This window comes from Bos indicus x Bos taurus, chromosome 5 (assembly GCF_003369695.1).
Source record: "Bos indicus x Bos taurus breed Angus x Brahman F1 hybrid chromosome 5, Bos_hybrid_MaternalHap_v2.0, whole genome shotgun sequence".
Taxonomy (NCBI): domain Eukaryota; kingdom Metazoa; phylum Chordata; class Mammalia; order Artiodactyla; family Bovidae; genus Bos; species Bos indicus x Bos taurus.
In genome coordinates this window covers 92,431,885-92,452,068 of record NC_040080.1, presented here as the reverse complement: position 1 = coordinate 92,452,068, position 20,184 = coordinate 92,431,885, and the positions used below count along the sequence as shown (strand labels likewise).

General features: G+C 55.5%; 1 protein-coding gene across 3 annotated transcripts; it reads right to left on the bottom strand.

Annotated features, from left to right (window-relative positions):
- Nucleotides 1-433: 433 nt before the first annotated feature.
- NR4A1 (nuclear receptor subfamily 4 group A member 1) lies at nucleotides 434-17,191 on the bottom strand. 3 transcript variants are annotated; one of them, XM_027542935.1, is made up of 8 exons: nucleotides 17,085-17,191; nucleotides 15,608-15,714; nucleotides 5,358-6,235; nucleotides 4,415-4,544; nucleotides 3,952-4,103; nucleotides 3,406-3,608; nucleotides 3,143-3,321; nucleotides 434-1,245 (listed from the first exon to the last, which is right to left on the bottom strand). In XM_027542935.1, exons 3-8 carry the CDS (start codon nucleotides 6,231-6,233, stop codon nucleotides 989-991), a joined length of 1,797 nt encoding a protein of 598 aa, XP_027398736.1. In that variant the 5' UTR covers nucleotides 6,234-6,235; nucleotides 15,608-15,714; nucleotides 17,085-17,191; the 3' UTR covers nucleotides 434-988. The 3 variants fall into 3 exon arrangements, with proteins under 3 accessions (XP_027398736.1, XP_027398735.1, XP_027398734.1); XM_027542934.1 differs by lacking the exons at nucleotides 15,608-15,714; nucleotides 17,085-17,191 and adding an exon at nucleotides 8,967-9,218; XM_027542933.1 differs by lacking the exons at nucleotides 15,608-15,714; nucleotides 17,085-17,191 and adding an exon at nucleotides 7,422-8,740.
- Nucleotides 17,192-20,184: the final 2,993 nt, after the last annotated feature.

Here is a 20,184-nt window from a genome sequence, read left to right as displayed (position 1 = left end):
GGAACTTCCAGACAAAGCTGATGGACGAATTGGCCCCCAGCACAAGCCCCATCCACAAGCCTGGCCTGTTCACCAGAGGCTTTCTCCATGCCAGAAACTAGTCTGAGTGCTTTGCCTAACAACCCCGTGAAGCAGGTGTCGTTACTTTCACCTTTTATAAATGAGTAAACTGAGGCCTGTTAGCCAAGTTGGTAACATGCAAGATTTATGGGAGCTAGGGACTTACTTCGCTGGTGGTGCAGTGGTTAGGACTCTGCACTTCCACTACAGGTGGTGTGGATTCGATTCCTGGTTGGGGAACTAAGCTCCCATATGCCACCTGGCATGGGTTGCCCAAAAATAAATAAAGACTTACAGGAGCCACCTGTGTCTCTATTATGCCATTTTGGGGGTGGGTGGTATGGGTAGAGGGTGCCAGAGATAAGATCTCAGCTTCAGCTACATGTCTATTTTTTATTCAATATATTAAATATATTAATCAGAAAAGTCACATACTATAAATCCAGGAAAATACACAAATATAAATGTCAGAATCTGTCATTTGTCTTCCTCCTAGAGTGAGTCTATGTACACGTGGAAGGAGGGCAGGAAGAGAGCAAGTAGGAGGCGGCTGCTGGGGGCCCATTCCTCCCTCCCAACCCCACTCCCACCTCAACCTCTTCCTTCCTGTATTTACAGCAGCATTCGGCTTATTTACAGCATGGCGGTGTGTGTATGTTAAAAACGGTTTATCTTACAAAAACATGACGACTAGGGCTGGGCTGGGGGGGTAAGACAAATAGTAAGGGTCACCCCTGTGAATGCATCCCTCTCCCCCAGGCCATGAGCTCCCTGCTGACCTCCCACAGAACAGGGGGAGGGGCAGCCAGTCTGCAGCTCAGGCCCAGGCCGGGGTGATGCTCTGGGGGTCCGTGGGCCATAGGCTAAAGGCACGTGGGGTGGCATTATGAGCGTGCACACCAAGTGCACGCATGTTCCCGGGCCAGGGTCAGAAGGGCAGTGTGTCCATAAAGATCTTGTCGACGATGGGTGGAGGGGGCACCAAGTCCTCCAGCTTGAGGTAGAAGATGCGCTGCAAGCCCTGGGTGCACAGGGTCCGCAGCTCGGGCAGCTTGCCCAGCAGGCGCGACAGGCAGCTGGCCGGCTGGGGCTCACCCGCCTCGGCCGAGACGTGCTCCTTCAGGCAGCTGGCAATGCGGTTCTGCAGCTCCTCTACCCGGCGAGGCTCCTGCAGCCCATGTCGGTCTGCGGTGGAGGGGGGACAAGGTGTGGGATTAGACGCACTGCCCAGAACCAGACACCCCTCTCCCCTGCAGAGTTGGCTGCCCCCAGGTCTCTGGAGCTACTGCTACTGACCATCTCCCATGCCCCCCTGCACTCCACACAAGCACTGGAGCCCCACCAGAAGCCCAGCAAGGCAGCAATGCTCGTCATCCTCATCTTCCAAGGGACAAAGTGAGGCCCATAGAGGTCCCAAGACTTGCCTAAGGTCACAAAAAGGAAATAAAACCTTAAGCAGGTTTCTGACTAGCCCAGTATTGTTTTTTTGGTTTCTGGTTGTCCCCACCCCAGATGGTAAAGAATCTGCCTGCAATGCAGGAGACCGAAGTTTGATCCCTGTGTCAGGAAGATCCCCTGGAGAAGGGAATGGCTACCCATTCTAGAATTCTTGCCTGTAGAAGTCCATGGACAGAGGAGCTTGGCAGGCTACAGTCCATGGGGTTGCAAAGAGCTGGACATGACTGAGCAACTAACACCCCAGACTATTGTGAGAAACCTTGGCTTTGTGTAGCAGCATTACAGATGTCACCTCCAGAGAAAGCAGGCCTCAAAACCTAGTGCTCTCTCTGCAGCCAAAAGTACCTTGGATTCTGTCCTACAGTTTTTTTGGTACTACGTAGCCTTGTGAAACTTAAAAAATTAACTGAAAAGGGGCAGGGGAAGTCCCCTACCAGGGACTTAAGTGGTGCAGTGGTTAAGAATCCGCCTTGCAACACAGGGGACAGGGGTTTGCTCCCTGGTGGGGGAACCAAGATCCCACATGCCTCAACTATCAAGGCCCATGTGCTCTGTGGCTCACGTACCATAACTAGAGAGTCCTTGCGCCATGACAAAAGATCCCGTGTGCCACAACTAAGACCTTACGCAGTCAAATAAATGAGTAAATATTTTTTTAAAAGAGAGAGAGAGATGGGGCAGATTCTGGTGCTTTAACAAATAAAGACCTGAAAACCTCCACATTTAATGCCAAAAACTCGTATCTTGCACAATTACGTTTACATATTTACATGAAGTACACAACCAGCAAAGCTAATCAGTGCTATAAGCAGTCAAGGTGGCAGCTACCCTTCAGGCAACTAATGACTAAAAAGCGGGCACAAGGAAGGGTTCTGGGGTACTGGTCATGGCTATTTCTTTTTTAAAGTATAATTTTAGTTATTTATTTATATTTGGCTGTGCTGGGTCTCTGTTGCTCCGTGGGCTTTCTCCAGTTGCAACAAGCAGGGGCTATTCTCTAGTTACGGTGCACAGGTTTCTCATTGTAGGGCTTGTCGTATTGCGGAGTACAGGCTCTGGAGCAGGAGAGTTTCAACAGCTGCAGCTCATGGGCTTCAATAGTTGTGATTCCTGGGCTCTAAAGCACAGGCTCAGTAGTTAAGGCACACGCGCTTAGGTGCTCCACAGCATGAGGGACTCTCCCAGATCAGGGATTGAACCTGTGTCTCCTGCGTTGGCAGGCGGATTCTCTACCACTGAGGCACCAGGGAAGCCCTGTGTCTGTTTCTTGATCTATTTGTTGTTTATGTGCATACACTTTGTGAAAATTTCCATGCAACATGATTCAGTAAGATTAAAAAAAAAAAAACCCAAACTTTAGGCCACACATGACACCTACACAGTTAGGATCTTGAGTAGTCTGGGCTACGTCAGGGGCTGAGGGTTTGCCGTCAGCCACAGCTAGGCCTGAAACCCGGCCCTGCCAACCACCAACTGCATTGCCCTGAGCCACACCTGCCCTCTCTGCACCTCGTCACCCTCACCCCACAATGCAGGAGGCCCAGGAAACACCAGATGCTGGTACATCCAGAGCCAGGCCCTCAGGCCTTCCCCATCTCCCTGGGTCTGGGGACCGGCCTCCCACCTGTGATGAGGACAAGCGCGGAGAGGCAGGCGAAGGCAGGGATGTCGACCACCAAGCTGTGCAGGGAGCGAGAGAAGGCCAAGATGCTGTCGATCCAGTCCCCGAAGCCACGGGCACATTGCAGGCGGTGCAGCACCAGGCCTGAGCAGAAGATGAGCTTCCCCTCGGCTGGTTTAGACCTGGCAGGTGGGGTGCAGACAGCTGTTAGGGGGGCTGGAGGGCAGGGCGCCAGCTGAGGGCTGAGCACACAGTGGGACGCTCACCGGTAGGCCAGACGGAGGATAAAGAGCTCCAGAAAGGCGGACTCCAGCAGCAGGTCCTGGTCTCCGGGAGACAGTTCAGCAAAGCCGGGGATCTTCTCGGCCCACTTGCGAATCACCTCCAGGGAACCCGAGAGCAGGTCGTAGAACTGCTGCACGTCCCCAGCATCCTCTTTCCCGAAGTGGGGCAGCGCCAGCTCCTGGAACTGGCAGGTGGCCCAACGAGGTCAGACCCCAGAAAGAGCCCCACACCTAGGCGGCCGTGTACAACTGTGTCATACCCTGGGATGCCAGATCCCAAGGGTGAGAATGGAGCCGAGATCCCGCCCACGCTTGCTTGCCAACTCTCGCCTATTAACCCAGAGCCAAGGCTGCTGGAAGGAGCGCATTTTTTTTTTTTTTTTAATTGGCCACCGCCCAGAGGGGTACATTTTTCCATCTGGTCAGCCTAGAGGGGCCAACCCTCTTTTCGATCTGTGGAACTAGGGGCTGGCGGGTGGCTTTTCTCATGTGTAGGAAGTGCCAAATGTGGGCTGGGCAGGGCCTCACCTTGGAGTAGTCCAGTTTAGAAGTGCTGGGCCCCGAGTCCAGGTGCGCCCGGACCAGGGAGGTGAGTAGGTGGGCTGGGGAGGTTTCTGGGGGCTGCTTGGGCTTTGAAGGGAGCCGACCCCGCCGTCCTTTCAGGCTGTCTGTCCGGACAACTGCAGAGAAAAGGGCTGGAGTGAGGCAGGGAGAAAGGGGCCCAGGGAAAGGACTCCCAGCCCAAGCTGTGCACCCCGGTACTAAAAGCATGCCGAAGTATGAGGAGCTAGAGCCCCCGAGAACCCAGGGGACCCTACAGCGATCTCCACTCCCACAAGGCAGGCAGGTGGACTGGAGGCAGGGGAGGACAGAAGGCCCAGGCACGCCCTCCCTTGCGGCCCACCAGGACAGATGTCCGGGGGGGGCGGTCTGCGGGCCCCACCCCACTCCAGCCCATCTCTGTCCCTCGGGGCCTGTCCCAACCACCCACCTTCCTTCACCATGCCCACGGCCAGGCACTTCTGGAAGCGGCAGAACTGGCAGCGGTTTCGCCGCCTCTTGTCCACAGGGCAGTCCTTGTTAGCCAGGCAGATGTACTTGGCATTTTTCTGCACTGTGCGCTGGAGGGGGCCAACACGGAACAGGCTGTCAGAGTGTGGGGTGGGGGTGGGGGAGAGCCAGGGGAGGGGACTGTCCAGATCCTACTGCCATTGCAGACAAAAGCGCTCTCTGTTCACAACTATTTTTCTAACATTTGGGTGGCAGGGGAGGATAAGATGGATGGGTTGGGGGAGGAAGAAAAAAAGTCTTGGGGACACTGGGGGAGGGTTTGGCCTTACCCTCAGGACGCAGGATGAGGGGCGAAGGGCTCCCCAGCAGCCCAGACACTGACACTTCTTAACGTGCCTGTGTCCGCCTGCCCCTTCCCTGAGGCAGACACGAGAGGCTGAGGAGGGGCCAGGGCTGGGGCCGGGCAGGGAGGCAGGCACCCAGCGCTGGGACAAACACGCAGCCTGTTCCCAAGTCCACCCCCAGCCCTCCAGCACCAAGCCCTCTCCTCGCATCCTTTCATCTCATGCCAAGAACACGAGTGCCTGGGCCCCCCCTTCCCACCAGGACCTTGAGTAGGGGGAGGCCAGACAGAGGAAAACCAGAGGCTGGCCACAGAAACTCCCCCTCCAGGGTAACCCCACAGCCTCACCCTCTGCCCCACTGTCGCCCCTCCCTCCATCTCTCCACCACCCCAGGGTCAGCATGAAAGGTCCCAGGTCCCTGTTCCTAGGATGGCAGCCCACCGGGCCAAGCCTGCCCTCTTCCTAAAGAGCAGACTTGTTGGAAGGAGAGCCCAAGCGAAGCCACCACAAAGCCTGCTGGGGTGAGAGACCAGCCTGCCCCACTTCTCATAAAAAGCTACACCCAGGGCAGCCCAGTACCTTGAAGAAGCCTTTGCAGCCCTCACAGGTGCGGACCCCATAATGCTGGCAGGAAGCATTGTCCCCACACACAGCACAGCGGCCCTCGCTTCCACCCGGAGCCCCACTCCGGGCCTTGGCAGAGGTCACAGGCGCGTCCAGCCTCCCTGAGCCATCAAGGTGGGGAGAAGTGGGCACCAGGCCTGGGAACGCTGTTTGCATGGAATAGCTCTCTCCCTCCCCCAGCTGGTGGGCGGCCTGCGAGGGGAACAGCTTCAGGGGGCTTGGGGCCAGGCTGGGACTGGGGCCGGGGGGAGGGCTGAAGGAAAAGAAGGCCGGCGGCTGGGGGGGCCCAGAAGCCTTGGGCAGCTGCTCTGTCCATGCCCGCAGGCCTTCGTAAGTCTGGCTGGGCGAGAAGGGGCCAAAGGAGCCATCCCAGGGAGAGAGCTGAGGAGGCTGGAAGCTGGGCGTGGATGGTGACGGTGCAGAGCAGGGACTGCCATAGTAGTCAGAGCCGCTGGAGGACAGGGTCTCGTCCAGAGGGCCACTCAGCGTGCCAGGGTAGCAGCCGTACACCTGGAAGTCCTCGAACTTGAAGGAAGCAGAGGCTGGGGAGGTGGCTGACGATGAGGACGTGGAGGAGGCCGAGGAGGAGGCAGAGGAGCACGGCTGGGCTGTGCCTGACAGTTGGTAGAGGAAGGTGTCAAACTCCCCTGTGTAGCCGTCCATGAAGGTGCTGAAGCTGGGCAAGGCGGTAGGGACAGCGGGGGCTGCCTCGGGGCTGGCCAGGTCCATGGTGGGCTTGCTGAGCTCAGGGGTCAGGAGGTCGCCTGCCAGGTGGTCACGGGGTCCTGGGCTTGGTGCTGGTGTCCCATACTGGGCTTGGATACAGGGCATCTCTGGAGAGGGAAGAGACCAAAGTGGGGGGAGAGGGAAGTCAGTAAGAGAGGCCTGAAGCCTGACCTCTAAGTATAGGTCCTTGAGCGGCCAGGAGGCAGGACTCCCAGCCAGACATGGGACACTGAGGCGTTAAGGCCATGGCCCACCACAGAACCCAGGAATCCTTGGTACCTGGTCAGAGCACCACCTCAATGTCCATGTCACAAAGCCCCTAGGCAAGGTCCCAGCAAGGGTGGGCTCAAGTCGGAAGGCCAACCACACCCCGGGCAGCCTGGGAACCCTAGGGAGGGCATGTAGCCAGCATTTCTCTGCTGGAACAGGGGAAAGCTGTGTTCGTCCAGCCCCCTGCCTCTCCCTAACTGGGTAAGGCACGGGTGGGGGCTGGGAGAAGGGTGGGTGGGAGAGGCAGCCAGGCAAAGCCAGAGCCCAGTCCTGGGAGCAGATACGCCGTTCCTCCAACCTGGCACTTCTGGGAATATTCCCAGGCATGGCTCAGCCTCTGCAAAACCCCCTCCTGTCCTCCCCCAACAGTGCCTGAGCTGAAGAACAACATCCTGCAAATGGAAGAGGAGCTGAGAGTGAAGGCCCAGTTGCCTATGAAAGCAGCCAAGACAGCAATTAGCCTCTCCCTACCCCCATCCCCAACCCCACCCTCACCCTACATACTGAGCAAAGGCTGTAGATCCCACGCGCACCCCGGTCCTGCCATCTGGGGATGGGCACCCACTCTACATTGCCTGGGATGCTCTCAGAAGGAAAGAGCAAAGGAGCCCGACCTCCTTCCCCAGTACCCCAAGGGATCAGGTAACTGGGATCCAGACCTTTAAAAGGCCATATGCTGGAGGGCGGAGTGTGGCGGGGAGAGCAGCCCCTGGACTTCGAGTCCTGAAAAGGAACTTCTCTGCTTTCCCGCAGCATCTCCCCCTATTATTTTTACGAGAGCACTGAGTCCAGCAGACTGAGGTGGCTGTGTAGGGCAGAGGAGAAGTCTGCTGGGGGTGATGGAAGTCTGGGTCCCTCCACTAAGCAGTTCTGTGCCCTGAAGAACCCAGGAGCTCAGACAAAGGGGGCTTACACCCCCTCAAATCTGGAGGAATCTGAAGGAGCAGAGAGAATCATTCAGGGGGGATCTTTAAGTTCACAGACAAGTCAAAAGCTAACACAGAGAGGAGGTTCTCATCCTACCTCCTTGCCTTGTCTCCGTGACTCTAGCCTCATCAGTCAGGGAGGGAGGCTGGGGAAGAAAGCAAGCTGAAACAGGGCGTGCCATGACCAAGGGGGACAGCAGGAGGGGGCAAAAGCTGGCATTACCTCCTGGCCAAGAGCCTGGGGAGTTCTCCCGTAATAGGCTTTCTCCTGCCTCCTTGGGCCCTGGACAGGGCAGCTCCACCCCCGTCCTGACACTCCCACAACCAATCCAGACAACAGAGCCCCTAGAAACTTTGGCCCCACCAACCAGTGGCGCCCATCCATAGGCATAAAGTACCTGCAAGCGATAAGGCTGGCCCCGTCTGTCTGCGCTAAGACAGCCTGGCAGGGAAGGCTTTGGGGTGGAGTAAAAGAGGCAGCAGCTACGCAGGACTGGGCTGGGCATTCCAGCCTTATTCAAATCCCGTTTCTCCACTTGGAAGTCCCACATCCGGATCAACCCCCACCAAACTACCCCCACTCCTGCCTTCATGCAGGTACTTAATGACACAAGATATGGACCTCCATCCAGCCTCTGGGAGGGACACACGGAGAAGGAAGAGGCGGGGTTGAAGGAAGGAGCAAGGAGAATCCGGCTACAGGCAGGTCTTGGCAACAATGTGGTTTGCACCTGTTGTGCTAAACAAGCCTCAGGCTGCACCCTACCTGTCTGATCCGACAGAGACTGGGGAAGGGGATTCTCTAGGTGGTACCCCACCAGAAACTCCATCAGCAACTTCAATCAAGGATCCCCAAGGACGAAGCTTTCCACCTCTCTCTCTCTCTCTCACACACACACAGATTCAAGCTACATTAAAAAACAATCTTCCCTACGCTTCCAGAGACTGTGCTCTGCCCTAAGAAGCCTCTTTTATTCCAACACGCACCAGCACCCCCTCCACAGTTCAGTCACCAATGTTAAGCCATTTGCTCGGACAATCCAGACCTCTCCTAAGATAGTTCAGGCAGAAACTTCCAACTGGGGAACCCTAGAAACTAACCCACAGCATTAAGAATGAGTGTTAAGAAAACAACTAGGGGTATAGGAGTGAGCTGACAAGCTGAGGAGGAGACCCTTTTGGAAATCCAATCCTGGAAGGAGTCGGATCCCAGCAGCCCAAAACTCTGTGCACCTTTCCCCGCACTGCACTGAGACCCCCATCAGCAACTAACTCCTGGGAGCCCTGTGCCAACTAAGGGAGCCTGGGAGACTGAACTCTAGACAGCCTCCTACTGAACAAGTCCCCACTGCAGGCGCCAACTGAACTCTGTGGCTTCCACCTTGCACAGACCCCCGCCTCCCCAACACACACACACAACACCCAGCAGACTCCAGTCCCATCTGGGTCTTCATCCCGTTCCAACCCCTAACCCCCCAGCCAGAGTTGCAGCCTATACTCGCCCTCCTTCATGCTAACCCCAAAACATTCTTTCGGTCCTCGCAAACACTTATCTCCTTCATGCAACACCCCCCGCCCCTCCCTGCCACAAAACCAAAACGGAGAGCCCCGCTGAGATGCACGCTTTCCAGGGGGCACCTACCCGGCTGGCTTCTGCTCCCCCTGCCCGGGACCGGCGCCCCAAGTCGCAGCCTGGTCCCGCGTACGCTCCCGCTGTCTTGCACACTCCCCCAACTTTCGCAGCCTCCACCACTGGGACTCCCGGCCGCGCCGGACCCTGCTCTTAAGCGCTCCGTGACGCACGGGGAGGGGCGGAGGCGCCACTGACGCACGCGGCCCGGCGAGCTTTGGCCATACAAGGGCGCGGGGGGCGGCGCGGTTCCGGCGGGAGGCGGCCAGGGGGAGGCGCGGGGCCGGGGAGCCCGAGGGGGCGGGGCGAGAGGGGGGGCCTGGAATGTCTGCGCGCGTGACGCACGCGGGGTTCCATTGACGCAGGGAGCGCGGATTGTTTGATCTATAAATAGTCCCCTCGCGCCCGCCGCGCCAGCTAAAAATAGCAGCTCGCAGACTCGCAAGGCTCCGCTGGCCGGACCCAGGAACACAGGCCCCCGGGGCAGAAAACAGGCCCGAGGGCCAGAACCCGAGAAGAGGGCGCTCTAGCTCCGAGGCCGCGGGGCTTCCCCGGACGAGGATCTCCTCACCCTCCGGGTGCTCCTGGGAGCCACGACTGCGCCTGGCTCCGCCTCTGCACCTTCCCCAGCCTTCCCTGCTGGCTTGGGGTGCCACTGCCCGGCTGGGCGGCGCGGGCAGGCCTTGGGCTGGGCAACTCAGGGACGCGTCCCGGGGAACCAGCGGGGTCTCGAGTTGAGAGGTTGGCCAGGGACGTCAGACACCACAGTACCCACCACACAGACACACACTTACTCCCTACTTCCTCTCCCCAATTTCTTATGCAAAGTACCTTCTAGAGGGTAGGGATTCGCCAGGCCAGAGACAGGCCAATGCTGTGCTTCACAGCTGAACTAGATTTCTCACCACTATCCTCCCCGGTCCCTGACAGGGTGAGAGCACTCTAATTGGGAAATTACCGAATTTCAGAACCGGGTGGAGCCTGAGAAATCTTATCGAATTTGTGCCGACTCTTCCCCATTTTATAAATAAACGGGCTCAGAGAAATAATGACACTTGCTCAAGGTCACAGAGCAAGGTGGTGGCACACTGGGGTGGAACCTGACTACATCTCTAGGGGATCCCTTCACCGCCCCCCCCCCCGCCCTCCGCTGCCCACGATCCCTCCCTCCCACCTCACTTCCAGCACCTGCAGGCAGTTGTCTTTCACGTGCACGAGGGCACAGGCCAGGCTGCAGCCACCTGCAGCCTTTCCTAGATAGGGCTGTCACCCCTTGCCTCCCTAGGGTGCCCCAAGTCTGGAAAGCCAACACCTTTGATAAGACAGGAAGGAAAAAAGGCTAATATTTAAGAGAAGAGAGCCCCTCCCCTCCCCCTGTCCACACTGAGCCTGTGACCAAGGACGCCACTCTCGCTTCCCCTGGTCACCCAACAGCACTTCCCTCTACCCTGGAGGCACTTCCTGCTCCTCACTTCCATTCTCACCTCCCTCTCAGGTTTCCCACACTCTGCTCTCCAGCCCTCAGTTCTGCCCACTCAAAGGTCCCACCAGCACTTCCAACATCACCCATTCTCCACCATCTGCTGTCTCTGCACTCCTTGCCCACCACCAATCTCTGCTTTTGAAGCCTCACACGCTACTTTTCACTTTCTTCTGAAATCATACTTTGATACTGCAGCCATGGCCCGTGCCTCACTGGCACCCGAAGGCAGCAGAGCATCTGAGTGAAGCCAGTGACTTGCCCTTTTCCCTGCCCACACCCACTAAGAAACTGCCCGTTCACCAATTGTCTCCTCTTCACACCCTACAGTCCACAACGGACGGAGCAGGCTCCGTGTAGTAACATCAGTATCTTTCAGTCAGAACCTAGCATAGCGCCCCCATCGCAGCATACGCTCTCAACACAGACCAGTGTTTGGAGAGCTCTGGCCTTTGTTAAACCGTCTTCCAAAGACCCTTCAAGGCCACCTTCATGAAGGTGAAGTGTGGATAGGATGATCTTTAACCAAAGTTTTGTTTTTCTTTGTCTTAGGCTTTTGCATTGAGATATTACTTGGGAAAAACACAAATTCCACAGCTTAAACCTGCTTTGAAACCACTAATATAATTCATGTCTTCCCATTTTGCAGATTAGGACCCAAGGGCACCCAGAAGAGCTGCACCTTGCTCAGAAGCACAGGCAAGTCTGGGCTGGTAAAACTAATCCAGTCACGTCACAGGCTGGTTTCCCCACCTAGCCCCCCTCCCCACCCACCCCAGCAGAGCCTTCCTCAGAAAAGAAAACAATTCTAGTATGGTAGCAAAAGTTGATTATTCAGGTCAATGTTCTTCCCTCCAAACCTCACCACCAAAACACAAAACAAAAACAGGTGTATTAGCTGCAGCCTTAACGGCTCTTTGAAAGCTGAATCAGCAGCCTTGAGCCCTAGCACCTCCTATATACCCCACCACTTTCCATTTGTAAAAAGCAACACAGACATTCCCTACTTTGTCTACCCAGAAGCCTCATGGAACTCAAGTGTGGTAAGGAGCAGTCCAGGTTCCCAGCCTACATCTCCACATCTAAGCATCTAGCCTCCAGAGCTGTGCTGGCAGCCCAGGGCCCACCTGGGCGGGAGATGGCAGGTTTGGAGGCAGTAGTCTTGCTGTCCCAAAGGCAGAGGGTGGGAGAGGCAAGAGCAGCTGCCACCTGGCCATACTTGTGGAGGTGGGGGATGCTAGGGTCTCAGAACACATTACGCTCTGAAAATAAGTAAGGAGAAAAGGGCAGAGTCCTATGGGAACATAGCCAGGAGCACCTAGCCTAAGACAGAAGGGAGAGGGACTGGGGGTCCTTAAGCTTCATCCCTGCCAGCCAGATGCCCTCCAGGGAGGGCGGCCTTGGGCTCCAAATCCAGAGAATCTTAGTAGAATCCAACTAAGGTGGAACTCTTGAAAACGCATAACAGATGCAAACTTTGGGAGGCCTAGAGCATAAACTGGTCCAAGGGCAGATGGAGACTCCAAGGGACCTCACTAAGTCCAACCCTTAAGATAAGCAAGGTCAGAGTGAACAGCTCATTGTAGGGGAGATAAGGGGTGGAAAGTGACAGGTAATAACCATGGGAGGAGAGGTATCCAAAACTTTTGAGGTGAGGACCAGAATGTAAGGCAGGGCCAGGATAACTTGGGAAGGGCAGGGGAAGATGTCATGCTGGAGACAAGAGAGAGCTGCCCAAGGTCAGGCTCCCACAGCACGGCACAAGTGCTGTGCCAGCAGCACCGGGCTCCCCACTGTCCCAGTACAAAGAACTTGGGCTTCAACCTTCCCACCACCCACTGGGCACATTGTTCCTCTTCCTTCTACTCTAATCCCACTCACCTTCTAAGACTTCAGCTCATGCCACCCTCCTGGACCAGCCTGACTTGTAATAATAAGTACCTTCTCACCAGAAGATTTGGGGGTGTGAGGAGTAGGGAATACCAGTGAAGGATCAGACCTCGGCTTAGGACACTGCATGGATTCTTCCATTTCACCCTCTCCCTAATCTTCTAGGAATTACCACCTGCATTTTATAAATGAGGAGATGGAGGCTTAGGGGCCAGGAATCAGAACCCCCCACCCCCACCCCTGCTAACTCCCAGCTCTATGCTGGACCCACTGCCCTCAACTCTGAACTCCAGAGCTCTGGCTTCTGACCCCGTGAGCTATGAGTCTCATAAGTATAACCACAGAGCCAAGTACACACATGTCCTGCAAACTGAAAACAGCAGTGCCTACGAGGAGGTCTCTGCGGGAACTGGAAGCATCCCAGTTCCTAGTCTGAATGATGGTCACCTGGGTGACCTATGAAAAAGTCATCAAACTATACACTCTCAAGATTTCACATCTATGGTTTGTATGCTTTTTTGAATGTATGTTATACTCTCAGAAATAAAATGTTTATTTACAAAATGTGCTCAGTCGTGTCTGACTCTTTGTGACCCCATGGACTGTAGCCTGCCAAGCTCCTCTGTCCATAGAATTCTCCAGGCAAGAATACTGGAGTGGGTTGCCATGCCCTCCTCCACGGGATCTTCCCAACCTAGGGATGGAACCCAGGTCTCCTATGTTGCAGGCATATTCTTTACCGTCTGATCCACCAGGGAAGCCCAAATAATCATGTCTAAATGGGAGAGAGACATCAATTCAAATGGATGCAGATGCCGCTGGCATTTACTGAAATCAGAAACGGAGGTTGTTTCTCACGTATTTGTTCTATCAACACAGATTCAGCATAGCTACGGTTAGGAGAGCCCGCAGTATCTACACGAGAAAGGTCTCCTCTCCCAGTGTTTTCTGAATCGCTCAGCTAGGCCCTGGTCCCTGCCTGTCAAATCCTTTGCGGCCCACAGACTTATGTCCTCAGACCATCCCTCCCAGCAACCAATGTGTGAACGTGAAAGCAAGGCCCTGTCTCCCCTACCTTGGCAGGAGGCATCCTCAAACAGTACGTAGCCCAGGGCAGCCCCCAAATGGGCAGCCAGAGTGCACCATCATCCCCCAGGCAAGACGGTGGGTGAATAGGAGATGGAGGAAGTGGAACTGCACTGCCCCTTTCCCACACTGCCCCCACCCCCACCCCACAGTCAGGCTGGCCCCCGCCCCTGCTGAGCAAAGGGCAGGAACTTGCCCTACTTTCACCAAGACCATCCCCACCCATGGGCCTCCACACCCTTCCCGGGGGGTGGGCAGAGGGACTGAGCTCTGCCTCCTCCCCTACCGCCCCCCGGAGCTTCCCCTCCTGAGCCCCAGGACCCACCACCAGGCCTGACCGGCCACTTCCTCTTCCTGCCCCGGCATCGCATTGAGCAGGGGGATTTGCGCTGTGGGCAGGGAAGCGCTGCCTACTGCCCCAAGGGGCTGCCACATAAGGCTTTGGGAACTGGGGATGTGGGGTCAGGCCCAGGCCTGATCTCCTGGCCCTGGCCCAGGCCCTGCCATGACCAGGCGTGTTGTTCCCTCTGGGAAAACTGGCTCCCAAGGACACACAGGTCAGCCACTGCTATCCACGTCTCGCCCAGCCCCCAACAGGGCAAAAGATACAGGAACTCTCAGATGCATCTTTGACCAGGAGCCAGCAAGCCTGGTGTGTGACCCGGGCCAGTCCCTTGCCCTCTCCCAGAGCGTTTCCTCATCTGCCCAATGCTGACAACATCACAAGTCCCTGTGCTGTGAGAATTCCCTGACAGAAGGCAGAGGCTCCACAGTGAAACGGGAGCATTGTCTGGGGACCTGGGCTCTAGAGCAGGATCCTGTGGCAAGCACAGAAAGGAGACACCAGGGCCGTCAGCTCGACTAGGGGGCCCCACACCCTCCTCCTCCAAGAATCGGGAGACAAATAGTACCCCTGCCCCGCCTCTCCCCTCCAGGGCTGAGTAAAAGGAAATGAGAGTGTGTCCAGAGATGGGGCTCCACCCAGCACCAGGAAAATTCCAGACTGCACGCAGCAAGTACTCAATTGATACTCTGAAGATGGCTGGTTGATTAAGGAGATCAGACCTCTCGCCACAGAGGTCATTTTCAGTCGAGTAATTTCTCCACCCCCAGCCCCGTCTCGGGCCAGAAGGAATCAACATACAGCATTAAAGAACAAGACCAGCCTTCAGGAAGAACATCCAGACAGAACTGAAAAGCACAGACAAGATCACGGAGTTCCTGGGGAAAAGCTGGCCCACGCCTCATTTGCACCCTCCGCAGCTCTCCTTCCGTCCCCCCAGGTTGCTCAGATCCTGGCCAGCTCCTCTCTCCCCCACCCTTGGAGGGTCTCCCACCACCTTGCGGAACATCAACAACCCACCAAGTTCTCCTGCCTCTGCCCAAGGTCTCCACCCAGCCTCCTTGGGCAAAATTTCAAATTCCAAAATAAAAACCCTCTGATAACGAGTCCCAGCCGGAAAGACTGATGCATTTTCCTATTGTTAAAGTATTTTTAGTCACAGCCTCTGGATTCGTTTAGAGACTCACGTTCAGAAAGGGAAAAAAAAATTTTTTTTTTTTTTCGAGAACCAAGGAGGAGAACACGGAGCCTCCCACGTAAGAAGCTCCGCTTGTTCCACGCCGGCCCAGGCTCCTGGCCTGGCTCCCGGGGAGCGTGTTTGTGGCAAGCTGGTTGGCGGCTCCTCCAAGCCTCGCTCCGGCCCTGCTTCTCAGGCACCCAAGCAGCCGGGAAGCCAGGCTAGGAGGGCAGGGCAAGGGCCGAGGGCTCAGAGACATCAGTCTATGGGTTCAGATCCCAAGTCCCAACCAGCGAGGGGCCCGGGGGCCTTACCCAGGGGCCAGTGCTGAGGGACCTGCCTGATAACCAGCTCTCCTCAGCGTCCCTCCCCAGCCTGAGCAGACCAGTGCCTTATCCAGGCCGGGCCAACAGGAGAGGAGGATTGAAGAGCCTGTTGCAGATCTCTGAGGAAGGAGACTTCCACGTCTCCTGGTTCTCAACCACAATGTGGTCCAAGTCCCACCATCCCAGGGCTGTCAAGCTTTCACTCTCATTCCTTGAGAGGATTGACCACCCTTGTTTCCCCCTCCATCCCTCCTCTTGAGGCCGAAGAAACCACAACTCAGACAGTCATGACGAAAAGAGATCCAAATGGCCCAGCCCCAGTGCCTTGGTTTCGCCATTCCTAAGACTCACCAGCTTCCTCCACACGACCTGCTTTGATTCTCAGAGGTCCTGGACAGCTGCACCAAGGGAGACTCCCAGGGCTGGTCGGGGCCTCTTCCTGGTGGCCTTGAGGAGCCCTGCGGGAAGAGACGTGACCGCCCAGTCAGCCTGTCCTGCCGGCCGCGGCTGTGCACCAGCTGAGTGGGCTCAGGACGCGAAGCGGCCTCCACAGCAGCGTGTCCTCCTCTGTTTATATAGCTGAAACCAGAGCCGGCCTCTGGGGACGGGGGAGCTGCCTTGGAGCCCTCTTGGCTGAGGCCTGACTTTGGCCTGGGTCAGCGAGAGCCCAAAATAGTCAGCTGACGGGAGCCCCGGCGTGAGCATGACCCTGGGCCCATGCCCGGGCCTGGCAGACAGGTGCCCACGTCACAAGACCAGCAGCTCTAGCGCTCATGGGGCCCCCTTGGCAGCCCCTCAGGGTGCCCCTGGCGGCATATCTGGCATGGGAATTCCACCCAATCACCTCCCTCATCCAGACAACAGACTGAATGCGAGGAATTCTGCCCACAGGAGCCACTGTGTACCCAGAGGGAAGGCCCGGCACTCAGGAGGCCGAGTCAGAGCTGAGAGCGGAGGTAGGGGCTGAGCAGAGGGAAAGTCACCCAGCCCGCTGCTGTCATCTTCACTCACGTGCTTCCTGCATCCAGACCTCCGGCTGACCAGGAACACCTGCCTCATCCACTTACAGTAACTCCTCTCCCCGCCCCGGTCCGCCCAAGTTGATGGCCCAGCGCCTGCTGCTATCAGGAGGCCAGGTGCATGCCCAGCCCAGCCCCCAGCACAGGAGGCCCTGCTTCCCAGGGCTGTCCCTCCTTCTCTGCAGGATTGGGGGGCTAGACACCCTGTCCTCTGCACCCCAGCCACCTTTCTGGACTCTCTGGCCCCTGAACACCAACGCCACATGAGGCAACAGTGTTTGGGGTTCCGGCGGGGATACTGAGCCAGCTCCCACTTCACCTGGTGGGGGGGTCTCTCAGAGATGGCTGAGAGGGGGCTGCTGCTTAGAGATGGCCCTCAGTTCTGGGGAAGGAAAAAGAATCACAGGGTCCCTGTCCAGGACACCAAGCTGAACTCCAGCTCTCTTGGGTAAAGATGTAATCAGGACTCTGGTACCCTTAGCCTCACCCCATCAACTTCCTGGAACCAGGCACATGCTGCCCTGGCAGCCATCACTCCCCACAACCCCATGACACCCAGGCCCAGAGGCCCCCCAAGCCTGTCCTGCTAAGAAAGTCAGGCTTCCCCCTTCCCCACCCCCGTACCACCCCCACTACCAAAGAAATCAGATCTCCCCGTGCCTAGCAGCGCCGCCTGCTACTTCTGCAGGGCTTCCCCCTCCATCCCCCAAACCACATCCGCTTCAAGCAGCTCCCACACCCACCTTGGCCCCCAACCACCTACTCAGGAGGCCCCAGGGGCATACAAAGGGCAACAGCAGGGCACTTACCAGTCTGGGTGGACCGACAGACTTTAGACAACAGTTGACCATCCCTAGGACCTTCGGGGCCTGGCAGAAGGAACCAACACCGGGGAGGAGCTGGGGCTGGCCTCTGTCCATGGTGGAGGCCTACAGAGGGAGTTGTGTGAGAGAGGAGAAATCAGCCGGCACGGCCATTCCCTGGAGACAGTACAGCCAGAAACAGACATGGGAACAGAGGCAGGACCCAGGCCATGACGGGGGACAGGCCAGCCCAAGGTGCCCCCTGAGCTGGGCATCAGAGGTTGGGGCCCACACCCCAAGCGAACAGCACTTGGGAACGTGGAGTGTGGCCAGGAGCTGCAACAGTGTCTGGAGCATCTCCAGGCCCTGGAGACACAGCCCCTCAACCTTATACCCTACTCCTGGGTGCAGTGACAGGTGGTACCTCAACCCAGCTTTCAGCTCCTTGATGTACACAAAAGGACAGCTGGAGGTAGAGAAAAGGGAGCCACCACGAGGACAGAGCAGAACACCCCTCTCTCCTTATTGGGCTCCAACTTGGTCCCCAAAGCCTCACAGGCCCCCACAAGGCAAGAGGTCCATGCTTCTAGCTCTAGGAGGCCCAGCCTTCTCATCTGAGCAATGGGGACTCTCAGGAAATCTTCTGTGAGGGGATTCTAGTCACAAAATAGGAAGATCCAGCTTGGGGAAGAGTGGTGAAGAGCACGGATGCCAGATCTCTGTTGCCTGGGTTCAAATCCTGGCTCCTTCACTTGTAAACTTGGGTGAGTTACATAACTTCTCTGCTCCTCATCTGTGAAAATGACTATCTGTAATTGATGTTTCTAAAATTAACAACCATAAGGTAATCAGCAGGTTTACAATGATTTCGCATGCAAAGGACTTAGTGCTGGACACACATAGGTGCTACTGTTATTAGGAGGAACTGAATGAAAACACATAAAAGCCAACTCCAGACCCTGGTCCCTATTCCAAGCCCCTTGTGTGCACCTGGGCTCTACTTCCAACACCGCATGTGAGTGCCATCCCTCCAAATTCTTCAAGTTCTTCCCTGATCCTGCTGGTGCCAGAGCCTTCAGCCAGGGCAACCCAGACCCCACTTCTCACCTACCCTTTTCCTCCCTTTACCCAGCCCTCTCCTTTCCTGACTGGGCCCCAAGGTGAGGGCAGGACCAGTCAAGGTGGGATCTTCCCTAGTTATCAGGTTGCCCTTCAGGCTGAGATGAGGTCTAGGAAAAGAGAAGTAGATGCTCCCAGGGTAGGTGGTAGAGGGAATGAGGAGGAAGTCCCAGAGGGTAAGTGACGGGCCCCTTCACTCTTCTAACTTCTGTCCCAGGGTCCACAGGCTAAGGGGCATTCCTCTGGCCCAAAGCACCCAGACTCTCCTCTTACAGAGCTACCAGCACTTCCAATGACCCTAGGCATACAATGGGGAGCAGGGCATGAAGAAGGGGAAGGCAGTTTGAATGAGTCAGAGGGCTTCCAACCCCAAACAGAAGGCAAAGTTCAGTTCAGTTCAGTCACTCAGCTGTGTCCGACTCTTTGCAACCCCATGAACTGCACCACGCCAGGCCTCCCAGTCCATCGCCAACTCCTGCAGTTTACTCAAACTCATGTCTGTTGAGTCAGTGATGGCATCCAACCATCTCATCCTCTGTTGTCCCCTTCTCCTCCTGCCTTCAATCTTGCCCAGCATCAGGGTCTTTTCCAATGAGTCAGTTCCTTGCATCAGGTGGCCAAAGTATTGGAGTTTCAGCTTCAACATCAGTCCTTCCAATGAATATTCAGGACTGATTTCCTTTAGGATGGACTGGTTGGATATCCTTGCAGTCCAAGGGACTCTCAAGAGTCTTCTCCAACACCACAGTTCAAAAGCATCAATTCTTCAGTGCTCGGCTTTCTTTATAGTCCAACTCTCATATCCATACATGACTACTGGAAAAACCATAGCCTTGACTAGAGGGACCTTTGTTGGCAAAGTAATGTCTCTGCTTTTTAATATGCTATCTAGGTTGGTCATAATTCTTCTTCCAGGGAATAAGCGTCTTTTAATTTCATGGCTGCAATCACCACCTTCAGTGATTTTGGAGCCCAAAAAATAGTCTGTCACTATTTCTACTGTTTCCCCATCTATTTGCCATGAAGTGATGGGACCAGATGCCATGATCTTAGTCTTCTGAATGTTAAGCTTTAAGCCAACTTTTTCACTCTCCACTTTCACTTTCATCAAGAGGCTCTTTAGTTCCTCTTCACTTTCTGCCATAAGGGTGGTGTCATCTGCATATCTGAGGTTATTGATATTTCTCCTGGCAATCTTGATTCCAGCTTGTGCTTCATCCAGCCCAGCGTTTCTCACGATGTACTCTGTCTGCATATAAGTTAAATAAGCAGGGTGACAATATACAACCCTGACGTACTCCTTTTCCTATTTGGAACCAATCTGTTGTTTCATGTCCAGTTCTAACTGTTGCTTCCTGACCTGCATACAGATTTCTCAAGAGGCAGGTCAAGTGGTCTGATATTCCCATCTCTTTCAGAATTTTTCACAGTTTATTGTGATCCACACAGTCAAAGGCTTTGGCATAGTCAATAAAGCAGAAATAAATGTTTTTCTGAAACTTTCTTGCTTTTTAGATGATCCAACAGATGTTGGCAATTTGATCTCTGGTTCCTCCACCTTTTCTAAAACCAGCTTGAACATCTGGAAGTTCATGGTTCGTGTACTATTGAAGCCTGGCTTGAAGAATTTTGAGCATTTCTTTGCTAGAGTGTGAGATGAGTGCAATTGTGTGGTAGTGTGAACATTCTTTGGCATTGCCTTTCTTTGGGATTGGGATGAAAACTGACCTTTTCCAGTCTTGTGGCCACTGCGGAGTTTTCCAAATTTGCTGGCATATTGAGTACAACACTTTCACAGCATCATCTTTTAGGATTTGAAATAACTCAACTGGAATTCCATCACCTCCACTAGCTTTGTTCGTAGTGATGCTTCCTAAGACCCACTTGACTTCGCATTCCAGGATGTCTGGCTCTAGGTGAGTGATCACACCATTGTGATTATCTGGGTCATGAAGATTTTTTTGTATAGTTCTTCTGTGTATTCTTG

Bases quoted from the DNA above. Each gene is read 5' to 3' on its own strand.
- NR4A1 (XM_027542933.1), bottom strand. From the start codon at position 8,154: ATGGAGTTTCTGGTGGGGTACCACCTAGAGAATCCCCTTCCCCAGTCT. The intron at 4,104-4,414 runs GTGGGTGGTTGG...TTTTCTCTGCAG, and splicing joins CGTGGGCATGGTGAAGGAAG to TTGTCCGGACAGACAGCCTG. The intron at 1,246-3,142 runs GTGGGAGGCCGG...CCTCCACCGCAG, and splicing joins CGCGCTTGTCCTCATCACAG to ACCGACATGGGCTGCAGGAG.